The sequence below is a fragment of the Drosophila mauritiana genome, chromosome 2L (assembly GCF_004382145.1).
Source record: "Drosophila mauritiana strain mau12 chromosome 2L, ASM438214v1, whole genome shotgun sequence".
Lineage (NCBI taxonomy): Eukaryota > Metazoa > Arthropoda > Insecta > Diptera > Drosophilidae > Drosophila > Drosophila mauritiana.
In genome coordinates, this window is record NC_046667.1 from 11,703,618 (window position 1) to 11,717,837 (window position 14,220).

At 43.2% G+C, this 14,220-nt stretch overlaps 2 protein-coding genes across 3 annotated transcripts; one reads left to right on the forward strand and one right to left on the reverse strand.

The window, feature by feature from the left end:
* Positions 1–7,618: 7,618 nt before the first annotated feature.
* LOC117139907 (protein-glucosylgalactosylhydroxylysine glucosidase) lies at positions 7,619–10,404 on the forward strand. Its single transcript, XM_033302623.1, has 6 exons — positions 7,619–7,731; positions 8,008–8,381; positions 8,441–9,128; positions 9,184–9,702; positions 9,764–10,260; positions 10,319–10,404. The coding sequence occupies exons 1-6, from the start codon at positions 7,640–7,642 to the stop codon at positions 10,366–10,368; spliced, it is 2,220 nt and encodes a 739-aa protein (XP_033158514.1). The 5' UTR covers positions 7,619–7,639; the 3' UTR covers positions 10,369–10,404.
* Positions 10,352–14,202, reverse strand: LOC117139775 (U4/U6.U5 tri-snRNP-associated protein 1). 2 transcript variants are annotated; one of them, XM_033302424.1, is made up of 6 exons: positions 13,717–14,064; positions 12,464–13,407; positions 11,860–12,407; positions 11,034–11,798; positions 10,752–10,977; positions 10,352–10,689 (listed from the first exon to the last, which is right to left on the reverse strand). In XM_033302424.1, the coding sequence occupies exons 1-6, from the start codon at positions 13,964–13,966 to the stop codon at positions 10,534–10,536; spliced, it is 2,889 nt and encodes a 962-aa protein (XP_033158315.1). In that variant the 5' UTR covers positions 13,967–14,064; the 3' UTR covers positions 10,352–10,533. The 2 variants fall into 2 exon arrangements, with proteins under 2 accessions (XP_033158315.1, XP_033158396.1); XM_033302505.1 differs by lacking the exons at positions 10,352–10,689; positions 10,752–10,977; positions 11,034–11,798; positions 11,860–12,407 and adding an exon at positions 13,492–13,514 and having other exon boundaries at positions 13,302–13,407; positions 13,717–14,202.
* Between the last annotated feature and the right edge of the window lie 18 nt (positions 14,203–14,220).

A 14,220-nucleotide genomic window follows, 5' to 3' on the forward strand; every position in this document is an offset into this window, starting at 1 on the left:
TTTCGGCCAATTGTGCAATTTCTGTGATTTCGTTATTGTTTTTGGCTGGCTTTCGTTGCCGCTTTTGTTGCAATCATTGGTGAAGACATTTGGCAAATTGCATTCGGGAAAAAGATTTTTCTTTTGTTTTTTTGGGACACGGGCAAAACTTTCACCTCATGGAGCAAAATCAGTCAATCCTGCAAATGCACTGTTCTCTGCCCGCCACCACTTCTCATTGCAATTAACAGTCTAATGAACTTTCACCGAAATTTACCAAACAGGAAAAATCATTTCCAGAACCTAACGGATGTGCAAAGTGGGGGGAAACTGGGGTCCGGGTCAAAAGCAATTGGCCGCCCAGCGAGAACGGCCAACACGAGAAAAGGGCCAAAATGCTTAATTCCATATCAACACGGCACAGAAAAAGAACAGCAGTCGGGTTAAGGTTCCCCTGACCAGTCAAGGGGTTAACGTGGGTAAGGTTTGGACTTTGAAATACCCTGTTGTCTGTCTTCTTTTATAAAATATATAAAAGTAATATATGAAAATAAAAGACTTTGTTGTAGTTGTCAACCATCAACATATTTCAGAAGTTTTTTTTTATAACATTTTGTTGTATAAAATACATCTGCTATCGAAAACACCCATCTTTTTTTGGATAACCTACCCTGTGGAACCTTCATTTATTTCCGAAAGGCAAAAACAGCCTACTTGTGCTACCAAAATACTAGAAACAATAATAATAACCCACATGTACCGGTATGTAAGACCATTTGACTTTAAGTGAAGTCATCAAAACAGGCCGCTCAGCGACAAAACGAACAAAATTCTGTGAAACTTTTGCCACAGCCCCGGACATAAAACCCAAAAAACAAAAAAAAAAATACACAACAAAATAATAATAAAATAAAAAATATATTACGGAAAGAGGGAGAGAAACTGAACCGTAAAGAGGATTTCTTAATTACTCTAAAAAAGAAAAAGGGGCGGAGGAGAAGCGGCGGGGAGACAACAACAATCGCCGCGTTTAGGGTCGTTTCTTGTATTGGCCTCATCATAATTACAGAGCACTTCTTCTCTTTCTGTTTCAGTTTCAGTTTGTGATCCCGGGTCCAAGTCCAAGACCAAGTCCACGTCCAATTCCAAGTCCGAGTCCGTTCATCGGAGCAATGATATGTGTCGCGCTCTATCGCAGCTCTACTTGTCGGCAATTATTTTACTACCCAACACTAAGGGCTCTCTCTTATACGGACACGGACAAAAATTCGAACAAACAAATAAATAAGCTGCATAAGATGTAGTGAGAAAGCTATCACTAATCTGAATCGCCAAACACTCCGTCATAAGATAAAACTTTCTTTTGATTGCTTATATTTTTGTGCATTCAAGACTTTAATCATTACATTGCTGCACATGAAGGTTATCTATAAAAACCCACATAATGTCATAAAATTTAAGGACACTCAAATATCAATATCAAAAGACACCCTAATTTAAACTATTTTTTTACTGTTCACTTTCACATGAAATTCTGGTTACGGACGGCTGCCTTTGACAGATCTACGATAGCGAAATGAAAAAAGAGAATTTTTCGTCCATTTCCAGGCCGAGCCAAGTGTCGCACGTGTTTTCCTTCAGGGTGTTTGCCGCAAGCACTGGCAAGTCGTTATAGTTTTCCACATTTTTATGGGGGATCTAGCACTAGCCCAATCTCTGGAGGGTACAGTTGAGTTTGGCGGAGGAGGATGCAAGCGGAGCCGAATGTTTCATGCAACATATCAAACTCAACGGAGCAGAAAATCAAAAAAGTGCAAAAGGCAGAACACATCAACAGGTTGCCAAAGTCCGGGGGTGCAAGAGAGATGGCCTCACTGAGCGAAAGAGACCGTAAGATAATGCCAGCGACCCTACAAGTATGATAATAATTTAGACTGTTATCTCCTGGTGGAGCCAACCGACATGCATGCAATGTGGCACGGATCTAGGTCCAACTTCGTTGTAAAATGCAAACAGTTTTCCGCTGTTGAGAGTGGAAAGCTGAGGAAAAACTATGTGCTAAACACGCAGTCTGAGCGAGTACAGTTAGCACAAAATATAAAGCACATTCTCGTCTACACTGGGCAACAGAATAGCGATCATATACCAATAGGTTAACCAAATAAATCAAGTAAAAATCTTAGAATCATTTGTAATTAGGTATATGTATAAAACCATCACCAAAGTTTAATCTTCATTTGTCATTGTCATAATTTTCAGTAGAAACACATTATTTTGAAGTGACCTTCTTTTAATTTTTTGAACCTCTACCATCTATTTATTTTAAAATAATCAACGTTTAAGTAAACTACTCACCTTAAGCTCTTGCTTATTGTTTAAGCCATGCACAAGTTTAAGACATTTAATTATACAATATTTAGGAGTATTTAGGAGCCAACCTCAGTTTACTAGTATAAATAATCAAAAATTTGGGCTAGGTATGTATCTTAAACAAGTAATACTCATTCCCCAAGAATTTACGAGACTTGCTGCCAGGTGTTAGGATCTGTCCATTGGCGCCATAGACATAACTTCAATTAAAGTGCAATAACAACTCTATTATTGGCCAATGGCTATATCAATAAGCGACGTCCACTCGCCGCGATGACGTGAGATATGAAGCGCTCTAAAACAATAAAAATCTGAAATCAATTTCCACAAAGTCCGACTCTCGGACAGCGGCATTGATGCGTAAACGTGTTGAGGTTGAGGCCAACGGAGGGACCTGGGCTACCGGTTGAAGTTGAAGTTAAAGTCGCGTTGGAAGTAGAATCGAAGTCGCAGTAGATGTCGATTCATGCCCCATCCTAGCCCGATCACACCTTAAATGGCGACTGGTAACTCGAGAGCCTGTGATTACCTGAGAAAGAAGCGAGAAATATTTATGAACCGATGGCCCCAACTCAGATCCTCATCAATGGAAGCTGCTGGCTGGCTGGCTGACTGGCCAGCTGAATGGACTATCGCGGGGCCATCTAGGGGGAGTTCCTCTCACTCTATCGGCACTCCATCTCCAAAAGGCCACGGAGTAGCACTGATGTACATTGCACTTAAAAAAGTATCTTTAAATAAATTAAAGATGTAGATTACTAAAAACCAACTTTATAAGACATTTATTTGACAGCTCGTTGCATAATATATGCTCAACTAAAATATACTTTTGTCTTGCAAATCTTTTAATATTTTTCTTTTATTAAGGAGAGATTTTCCTGAGTACATAGTTGCGTAGCAGGAAGCACGCTCCAAGTAACTTATGAAAATGTATAGAAAAAAAGCCAAGAAGTTGAAAATCTTGGGAGGGGTGCTCGGTGACCGAGCAGCAACAGGTGTAATAATTGAAATCTGTTTTTCCACAAAACCCTAATCACGGTGAGTGAGCGCGCGAGCCAAGAAATGTATATATTCGTCTTCAGATACTTTTTGGCCTGCGGTTACGGTTGGCCGCTGTCTAAGCATTAAATCAACCAGCAGCTGTAAAATTACAGCAAATGTTTAACCAACCCCTTCAGGGAAAAAAAATTGGGCAGGTGGGGCCAACTGGGAGCCGTAGTATCGCCACTCTTGAAAACATTACGCATACGCCGCTTGGTCCGTGGTGTCCTTCTGGCAACAGGGTATGCCCTGGGAGACCTTTCCCACGATCCTGACCTGCCTTAATTAAGCAGCCAGCCAAGCGTCACCACATGTCGCACCCAGTTGCAGTTGCATTTTATTCCATTATTTTTCCTTTTTGGTGGATGACTTACGCATTGCAAATGAAGCAAATGAAAATTTACATATCAATCGCCGCAACCTGCGCCTCATGCTGATAATTATCTTTGCACACCATGGTGCCCTCTCTTTCGCCATTTCTCCACCTGTCTCTTTCTCTATCTCTTTCTCTATCTCTCTCTCTCTTTCCCCGCGCGACTGGTAATTGAATTGGAGTGCAGCCGCGAAAAGGTCACACACACTGCACATGGCAGGCGCATCCAGCGAAAAGTGCAACACCAGGCTGCAAAGTATAGACATAAAATCGATTTTAATTCAAAATAATATTAAACAATAACACAACTCGTTTAATACCAAGTTATAAATCATAAGTGGATACTTCTTATATATAAAAAAAATACAGAGCTTAGTTGAAGAATTATCTGCCTAAAATACCACAGTAATTAAGATTATTTTAAGGATTTAAAAATATGTATCTACTTTTTATGTGTCAAAAAACGAATCACGAACGAATCATTTGACTGCTTAAAAATATATAATATTATTAAGATTATATTTCTCAATTTAATTTTAATAACAAATTACGAACATTATCCTTCTGTTTAGTGTAATTAAATCGAGTGCCCAGCGCGTGAGATCATCCAAGAATGAGGCAGAACCCACAGCCATCACCATTGCCATTGCCACTGCCATAACCCATGGATGTTGGTATTCCTCGGATGCGATGTACAGCCACCTGGGTGCACAAAATAATGCAAATTATCAGCTAGAAATTGCAGCAGTGGTCAGGTGCATAATGAACCAGCCGCAGCTGGTGAAGATGAGCCAAAAGAAGTGGCTGGCTCGTCCATAATTGAGTTGCAAATGCTCGGCGGGGTTGGTTGTTTCGGCCATTGGTTCCCAGGCTGGCGGAAAACGTTTTAAACACTCCGTTTCATAGATAATCATCATAATTATCTGGCAAACAATAAATATAATATCTAGCCAAATTACAACAATTAGGCAGCTCCCGTCTCGCAGTTGGAAAGCACCCAAAATACAAAACTGGGCCCAAAACCCCGAGAGACAAAACCAAAAAAAAAAAAAACGAAACCATGCCAGGGGAAAGCAAATGACTGCTGCTGGCTGCCTGTGGTAATGTGTCCCTCCTCTTGCCACATTGTATTTGTAGTTTTGTGGAGCACAATGGCTGGGTGGCCGCACAATAAACTTGATTTTCACACGCGTTTCATTTTCGGTGGAGGGGGTGGGGTGGGGTGAAGCACCCCACTTGCTCACAAATTAGGCAGAAAAACATTTGGGCCCCAAAAAAAAACTTATGAAAAGCCACCAATATAGTTTGGGCCACAGTTGGCGAGGAAATATTTCAAAAGTTCACAATTATTTCGTAATTCTGCTGCGATTAGAAAGTAGTGTGAAAAATAATAAACGGTAATATTTACTTCGCTATTACTAAAAATGTATGCATTCCCATAAAAAAAATCATCGAACTTAGGTTTAGATAATAATAATTATTATTACTTATTTAATAATAAATATTAGTCATATTTTTATAAATTAATATACATAAATAATAAACAATGTGCAATATTACTTACATCTTCGGGTCCCTTTGAAATATATCGCCCCATTTATTAGCCAAATCCTCTTGGCTTAACTACATTTATACCATTATTTGGTTACTTCTGGGCATCGCATGGCATTATGGCCAACAACTAAGCCCAATGCCTCCAAAAGCGGAAACTCATTGGCAACGCTTCGTTGCGTAAAATTCTCGACTCGACTCGACTCTTTGGCCAACAGGTTGGCAAAAACGAAAAAGCTAACAACAAATAACACTTCAAATAAAACAAGAAGAAAACAAAAATCTGATCTGACGCCAAACCAAACCAAAACCGCCAGCAAAATGGCCGGACAAGTAACAAAGGAAAAACAACAACAACATGACTAAAACTAAACTAAAAAAAAAAACGGAAAAATTTGTTTTAATATTTCAGTTACGCTCCGGCAAGCGACAACATCGCGATTAAACCCCGACTTTGACTTCTTGAAAAGTACCAAATGCATATATATATCTGCATATGTAGTATATTACATACATATGTGGCGGGGGATGATACAGTGAAATGGGCTAAATCGCAGGGGTGGGGGACAGCCCCACAAACCCACCGATGGAGATCTCGTGCCAAGCCAAACCACAGCCGTGGAGGAAGACTCCGCCAAGTCGAACCAAGTACACCGACTGGGGGAACGAACACCTGAGCATTTCTTTATGGATCTTGAGCAGAAAACCTATAGCGGCGTAACGCCATTAAAATTAGTGCCGAGCTCGGTTGAGCCGAACTTCAAAGTTTCGGAGAGAGAACTGTAGCACGGCAAGATTCAGATAAAGGAACAGATACAGATACACTCCACGAAAAATCCTGAGAAGCTGTATAAACCAGAAATGCTTATAACAAAACATTTACATGATATCATAAATAGATTTGATTACTAATGGTTTTAGTTCTATTTTATCTATAAGATATTACTAAATATTGAATATAGATCTAATAAAACTAAGATACACATGTAATTTGGACAGATATTTTATATTAGTAATTGGTAATTGTTTCCAGTGCACGAATAGAGATGTATTCGTACACATATGCACCTAGGGGTAGAGCCATCACATGGGGTTCCAGTCACGAACGCATATCGGTTATAGGTAGTCGGTTCCTTGCCTGGTTACGCTTCGTTGTCAGTTATCTAAGATGGCGTTGAATATATATCGGATCTATATGGATCATGGGTCGGGTCGACCAAGCAGTTGTAAAGCTCAGCAAGGGAGCACAGCCCACTTCCGATGTGGGAAAGGGCAGACGCTGACTCCCAGGTAATTAGAGTCGACAACAAAGACCATAATTACCTTGTAACCAGGAATTATGAAAATATCATAAAAAGTATGAGACAGAGAAGATGGTGAAAAACAACAACAACAAAAAATATGTAGTCTAGGGCCACCCAGTCACAGAGATCAGACCTTAGCCTAGCCACCACCACCTGACAGTAGTCAATCTTTAATGACTTTTATTCTCATTTTCTATTTGAGTTTTTCCTATGCATTAGACATGAGATTTCCCATGATTGTCCTCCATCTTTCAGCACTCGCAGCTTCTCTTTGGGTCAGGTCTAATCTCCGACTTGATAATCTCGGTCCATCATCCAAGTCGATTTCTTGTCTACCCATTCAGATCTCCAAGTGCGGTGCAATAAAAAAGCCGGGTTCTTGAATGTTTTCAGTTTTTTTTTTATTGTCTTCAAGTGCTTGGGAAGAATGCCAATTGCCTTTGGACATGGGACACTATTATCGGCATTGTGGCACAAGAAACTCAGAACAATGCCGCGAGGCAATCTTCTCTTACATTTTTGCTACATTTCATGAGCACTTTCCTATCACTTTCTTAGTCACAGCCAGTTGCCAGTAAGCCAGTTGAACTTAATGGTTTAATCACACACAAGATTAATACATTACCCATTGAACTTAATAACAATAGAGTCTATTTAATGCTAAAGTAGCAATTTAACTAGTGGGTTAGTAAGATTTTAACTATTACAACTGATCAATAAGATAGAAAACTATACCTTTTGTAATATAATATTAATCATAAATTTTAAGTGGATTTCAATGGCAATATATGTGCTGATAAGAGGGCACTCAAGACTTAGGGAAAGCACCGATGGTACATAATAATAGGAAAAGTGACTTCAATTCAGTCGATTGTAGGAATCAGCCATTCCACCCCGCAAAGATTAAATCTAATACATATATTATCAGCGTTCTTATCACACTCGTGGAAATTGCAACTAGTTGAGAAAAGAAACGAAATCAGTATAGTTCGGACCTCGCTGCACAGTAGATCGCGAAAATATGCGGAAAATTATTGCTTACATCGGTTTTATAGCGCTTTTCCAGAGTTGCTTGACTGAAACGCCGGAAAATTATCTCCTCAAAACACACAGGTAGAAAAACTAAAGGAAATTTTCTGCATAGATTCTGAAAAAGTGGTTCAAATTTAGTATAATAATATAATATATAAGTATATATAATGAGTTTACATGTGACTATATAGCTAAGTATACCTTCTATAAGAAATGCGCTATCTGAAGAATTCAAACAACTTTGTTCAGTTATTTTTAGATATTTTAGCACTTTAGTTAAGTATGTACTTTATTTGGTCAAAAACACTTACTAAACGTATTATGGCATAATTATCAACTGATACTATTATCCTATAGTCTTCCCTCGGACCTGAATTTCATGCCCACCCTGGGCAATGGCCACGTGGGATACACGATCTTCGGAGATGCGATCTTCATGAACGGAGTCTACAACGGAGCCGGCGGAAACAGCAAGCGGGCTCGCATTCCCAACTGGATAAATATCAGCACGGAAGCTTGTGATCGCTTCGGTTGTGCCACTGACAACGATGTGGTAAATGGAACCAGCTACGAGATGGATCTCCGAGATGGCTACTTCCGGGTTCTCACAACATACAAAAGTCTAGGGATTTCAGTGGAACAAAGAACCTATCCGCACAAGTACTACAATCGTGCTTTAGTCTATGAAGTGGTGGCTAATAGACTTGCCGGCCGAAACTCAAGGATTAACTGTAAACTTATTCATTATTGATTACAAACTTTTATGATAAAAATTTTTCCATATTTGTAGCTCCAAAGTTCCTAAGGCTAACCCAATTCGCTGGCAACTCCAGTGATGCCTTCGACTTCGTAGTGATCAACAATGGCAGCTCAGCCAGCGGAGATTACCGCACACTTCGCGGACGAACAAAGGTGGTTGAGAACGAGCAGTTCCAACCAGATCCTCAGGAGATCTTTGTTCTCTTCAGTGAATCCTTGGAGCAACCCCTCGAACTGCAGTGGCCCACGTGGCAGGATCAATTAAGCCATCGAGTTATCCTTACCATAGACAGAGACGAAAGTGTGGCACGAAAGGAACTGCAGGATGTGCTTCAGTTGAGCGCCGGTAATCTTCTCCAGAAACACACCCAATCGTGGAACAGTTTCTGGGACAATGAATTCTCCATTGAAATCAAGGGTGATGCTCTGGAATTGTCGCAGATTGTAAATGCTGGCATATTCTATATAGTAAGTTCCCTTCCGTCACTGAAAACCAATCAGAAAAACGAACCCTTCTATGGATTAAGCCCTACTGGCTTGGGGCGTGGCAATCTGGAGGCGGATTACCAGGGGCACAACTTCTGGGACACGGAGATCTGGATGCTGCCGATAGTCTCGCTATTCGGCTTGGATTATGCAAAAGAGGTTCTGGGCTATCGCAGCAGAAAGCTGGAGGCAGCTAAATATCATGCAAATGCCACTGGTTACAAGGGAGCTAGGTGAGCTACCTTTTGAATATATATATATAAATATATATAAAAAGAAACTTTAAAGATTTCCCTGGGAGAGTGCCTACACTGGCACAGAGGTCACCAATCCCTGTTGTCCCGAGGTGGCGGAACAGGAGATACATATATCCCCCGATATATCATTTGCCATCCAAAAATTTTTCGCCCAATCAAACGATAGCGAATGGACCTGTGGCACTGCGTGGCCCATTACCGCCGATGTGGCCGATTTCCTCGTGAGCCGAGCCACCTGTGATGATTCCTCCAAAACATGCCACTTGCTAAACGTCATGGGACCCGATGAAGATCATGCGAATGTTAACGATAATGTGTACACCAATGCTGTGTCCAAAATTGCACTAAACTTTGCCGAATGGTTGGCCAAGCATTGTGGTAATGCCAGCACGGAACGTTTGGAAAAATGGCGCGAGGTCAGCGATGGTTTGGTGATTCTATGCGATGAGAGCCTAAACTATCATCCCGAGTATGAGGGCTATGTCCGCGACACCATTATCAAGCAGGCAGACACCATTCTCCTCGGATACCCATTGAATTTCGATAAAGGGTAAGGTTCATGCATGATATAGATGGTATCCATTTAATAACCCCACTGCTTCCTGCTAAAGCTCCACACACATTAATGATCTACGGTTTTACGCAAACGTGACCCGCGAATCAGGTCCTGCAATGACTTGGTCCATGTTCGCAGCCAACTACCTCCGAAACTTCGAGCTAACACTGGCGAATGAGTATTTCGAGCGTGGCTACAAGAGCTACGTACGACCCGAGTTTAAGGTGTGGAGTGAAACGCCCATGGGCTACGATGGCTCGGCGAACTTCCTCACCGGCATTGGTGGTTTCCTGCAAGCTCTGATCTTCGGTTACGGTAGCTTGGATTTCGGACGTACTGATGACGACCAATTTATGATGTTTTTTGGCATATCTCTGACGCCGCCAAATGTTGAAGAAGTCTTTATCAACTCTATTCCATACGGGCAGGGTGCTAAATGTACATTTCGATTTAAAAACAGATACTCTGAAATTTCGTGTTACGACAGGATTGGTAAGGGCTTTCAGATGTCCCAAGGCCAGAAGAGAACTATTCTTGGCAGATCGTTTACCTGTAAGTACCCATGGTGACATTGGACATGATCCTGGTTACATACTTATCAACTTTTCAGTGACCCGCCAGAATGAAGATCCTCCCATCGCGATCAGCTTTTTAAGATAAATCCAAAGTGTATTTGAATAAATATGAAGAAAATTACATATTTGAGCCGGATGCACATGTTGTGGTATTGAACTTAAGTATTTAGTACGCGGATTAGGAAGTGTCTATTGCATTTGGTTGTGGATATCTTGTTAATTAAATTGCTAGTCTTTCCTGCGCCCTTCTCTACTTAAATTTGGCTATTGCGGAGCCGCTGACACCTGGCACATTTTTGTTGTTGCCACTGAGCACCACGTAAGCGGTCTTCGTCTCCTTTTGCTTCTGCTGCAACATGGTCAGTGTTCCCAAGGGTGTGTCTGTCGAACTCATGGTTTTCATTAGCTGGAAGAAACGAAGTTACCCCTTTATTTATGCTCCCAATCTTTGATTAATGACCAACTCACCCCATCCTGCTCCATTTTCTTGAGACGCTTCTCAATCTTGTTCTTGCCGGGCCCCTTGCCATGGAACTTATGTGACAAGTAGCGGAACGCCTCTTTGAGGTTCAATATGCGGCCATTGTCATCGATATAATCCAACTTGACATTGGGCTTGAAGGTCTCCTTGTCCTTAAAGTCGGTAATCGGTCCAAAGTGGAAGCGATCGCGGCGACCAACTTTCTCGTCCTCACTGAAAAGATACCATATTAACATAGGTTTGCTTGTTTAACTACTACAACTACATACCCAGCCGCTTTATCCTCAATGGAATAGTTCTTGGCCTGCAGATGGGCCATTTTTGTGTTGCTAGGTCTGTTCTTTTCCTCCTTTTCAAGGTAACCCTTGGACAGCGCCAATCGCAGAGCATTCGCTACACCAGCTCCCACATCGGGCTCCTCGTCTAGAATGGCACGATCTTCCAGGTCTTCACCCAGATTATCCAAATCGGCGGGCTGCATGACTTCATCGGGATTGACCGAATTCCAGGTGCCGTGACTCAGGGCAGGCTCATCGGTCTGTGTTTCCATATGCTCCTCCGGCTGTTCGGTCTTGTCGAAGTCCATCATATCGTTGGAGTCCTCATTACGGTTGCCCGCCATACCGTACGTAGGAATGTCGCCCAAAGTCCTGCAAAACTCAGCTGTGGCGTTCAAGACAATGTTGCCATCGACGCCGGTAAGGACCACACCTGAGGCGGTGTCCTCCACAGGTTCAGGTTTCATCTCCCGCTGAATATTTTCGAAGTCGACGGGCAAAGGCTTCTTGATGATATTCTCCTTTTGTTTTAGTTTGCGAGCCTTGGCAAGTACACGTTCCAAATCATCATCCTCTACTTCTACTTTAATTTGTGGTTTAAGCTCTTCCATTTCCGCATCCTCGTGATCGCGATAACGTCCACCCCGACTACCAAAGTTTGAAGAACCTGATGCTTCGCCCATCGCCAAAGGCTCAAGATCCTCGGCTTTAAGTTTCTGCCGAAGTTTCTTAACCTTTTTCTTTGGCTTTTTAAATCTGGAAATTTATAAACGTGTTTGCATTAAAAGTGTAATTCATTTTGCGATTAAATACATACTTGGCCAACTCTTCTGCACTGTAAGTGTCCGATGCTAGCTGCAGATTGGTGTCCTCCAAGGTTTCCAAACGCTTGCCGGCTAATTTGGTCTTAATCTCCAGGAGCTTGCGTCTGTGCTCCCGCTCCTCATCCATATTCTCACCAATCACAAAGTTCTTGCGCTTTTTCGGCTGACCTTCCATTTCATCATCGTACTTCTCCAGCACCGAACGTTCGATGGGATTTCCCAATTCATCGTACTGCTCCTCGTACACGTTATAGCCATAACTGAGCGGATTCAGCTTCTTGTTGGCCACATTCTTCTTATAGCGCTCTTCGTCGACCATGTTAACATTGACTAGAGTGTCGCCTTCCTCCTCGTTTAGCACATCTTGATCCTTAAGAGTTAGAATAACAGTGCGCCCTTCGCCGAAATCATCCATATCATGATCCACACGCAGGCCCTTTAGATTGCTATCGCCATATGCTCGCTGACGGGCTTTGGTTTTCTCTTGCTCAAGCATCTCCGAAACACCGAAGGCCTCATCCAGTTCCTCCAACTCTTTGGCCTAAGAATGGATAGGTTTATTACAACAATATAAAGGGTGAAAGACTAATTACATACCTTACGCTTCGCCTCCTCGCGTTCGTTGACGACTCGCTTGTTCTTGTCCACCCACTTGGACACATTGTCAGTTTCCTCATCAGACTCACCCAGTGTTTTGATGCGAGCCAGGCGCTCCTCTAAGAAACGTTTCTCCTTGCGCTGTTTGAGTTTCTCGCGCAGCTTCTCTGCCTCCTTTTTCTCCTTCAGATTGTCGGCCGGCTTGTGCAAAAACTCGCCCCACTCATCCTTATACGAGGAGAGATCGGCCTCGGCATGGGGTTTTTTGCTCTCGCCTTGACTACTGCTTCCAGCCGGAGGGCCTACCTTGCTGGGACCACTATCAACTTCGAGTGGCTTCAGACCCAGCTTGGCGCGAAGCTTGTTCGTCTCCGTAATGGACAGGACATCGCCGGCTCCGTTTTCGGGTATGGGCGAGAAGGAACGAGACGAGGGCTCGCGTTCCTTAGTGGCTGGCTTACGCGACGAAGATGGTGGCGACTGGGATCGGGACCGTTCCCGATGGCGTTCCCTTTCACGTTCACGTCCTGATCGTTTGCGCGCGTCCCGTTCCCGTTCGATCTCACGCTCTCGCCTAGACTCATATTCGGCATGCTTGGAGATTTGAGGTGGTGGTGGAGCTGTGAGCTCCCGTACACGTTCTCGTTCCCGCTCCCTCTCGCGCTCCCTAAGACGTTCTTTTTCGCGTTCTCTGATACGTTCCTTCTCACGCTCTCTCTCGCGCTCCTCCCGCTCCCTGAGACGCTCCTTCTCCCGCTCCCGTTCGCGCTCCTTTTCCCGATCCCTCTCCCGCTCCCGATCTCGTTCTCGCTCCCTTTCCCTTAGGAGTTCACGCTCGCGTCCAGAATCCCGCTCCTTGTCACGATTGGACGATTCTCTGGCGTCCCTCAACTTTGCCTGCACCTGCACCTGCGCCTGAACCGGCACCTCTACGCAGTCGGAACCTGGAAATAGGGAACACCGGTTAGAACTGTCTAATCATCATAGCTGGCGAATCGTTTCAACCACATCTCCGCTTTCCCACTCACAATCTGCACCAGCAGCGGGATACCTGAAAGAAAATGAGAAACGTGGAGAAACGCAACGATGGGTTTAGTACGTTCGGAAATGGTAAAGTGCAGCACCAAGGCAATTGCCGGGCAATGGGCGGTCCGTCAATCAGAATATCGCTTTTCCGTCGGATCTCCCGCCTACGGCAATCGCCCTTGAGCCTGGCCTGCACTTTGCGTGTGAAATAGCGGGCAAACACTTACTATCCGAGTCCGATTCCTCCAGGGAGATGACCTCGTTCGCGCGCTCGCTCTCCTTTTGCTTGTGGTGCTTGTGGCGATGCTCCTTGTGCTTCTTGTGCTTGTGGTGTCTGTGCCGCGACGAGGAGTCGTCGGTGAGGTCCAGTGTGACATCCTCGTCCTCTGTGACGCGCCGCGTTCGCTCCGACGATCGCGAGCGATGACGATTCTTCTTGTCCTTCTTGTGCTTCTTTCCCGACGACGAGGAACCCATATTTATTATTATTTTTCCAACAAAATACAGAAAATTTCACAAGAAAAAGACGCCGGTGTGACCGCAGTTCGGCAAGCGGAAATATACCAGGTGTGCTGAGTGAAATTAAATGCCAATCACAGTGATGCGCGCATAAAACCACCGAAAAATGTTTAAAATATTAAAACTGATTGAAATTATGAAGTTATCACACAATGCAGCACTTCAGAACTTTTTATTTAGATATCCTCTTGCTTAAGACCTTTTTACTTAGA

What these genes read in the sequence shown, in the direction of transcription:
- LOC117139907 (XM_033302623.1), top strand. Translation starts at nt 7,640, where the DNA reads ATGCGGAAAATTATTGCTTACATCGGTTTTATAGCGCTTTTCCAGAGT. An exon ending in ACTGGTTACAAGGGAGCTAG is followed by an intron (nt 9,129 to 9,183) that starts GTGAGCTACCTT and finishes GAAACTTTAAAG; the next exon opens with ATTTCCCTGGGAGAGTGCCT. An exon ending in TCTTGGCAGATCGTTTACCT is followed by an intron (nt 10,261 to 10,318) that starts GTAAGTACCCAT and finishes TCAACTTTTCAG; the next exon opens with TGACCCGCCAGAATGAAGAT.
- LOC117139775 (XM_033302424.1), bottom strand. Translation starts at nt 13,966, where the DNA reads ATGGGTTCCTCGTCGTCGGGAAAGAAGCACAAGAAGGACAAGAAGAAT. An exon ending in AGTGCAGAAGAGTTGGCCAA is followed by an intron (nt 11,799 to 11,859) that starts GTATGTATTTAA and finishes ATAAATTTCCAG; the next exon opens with ATTTAAAAAGCCAAAGAAAA. An exon ending in ATTGAGGATAAAGCGGCTGG is followed by an intron (nt 10,978 to 11,033) that starts GTATGTAGTTGT and finishes GTATCTTTTCAG; the next exon opens with TGAGGACGAGAAAGTTGGTC.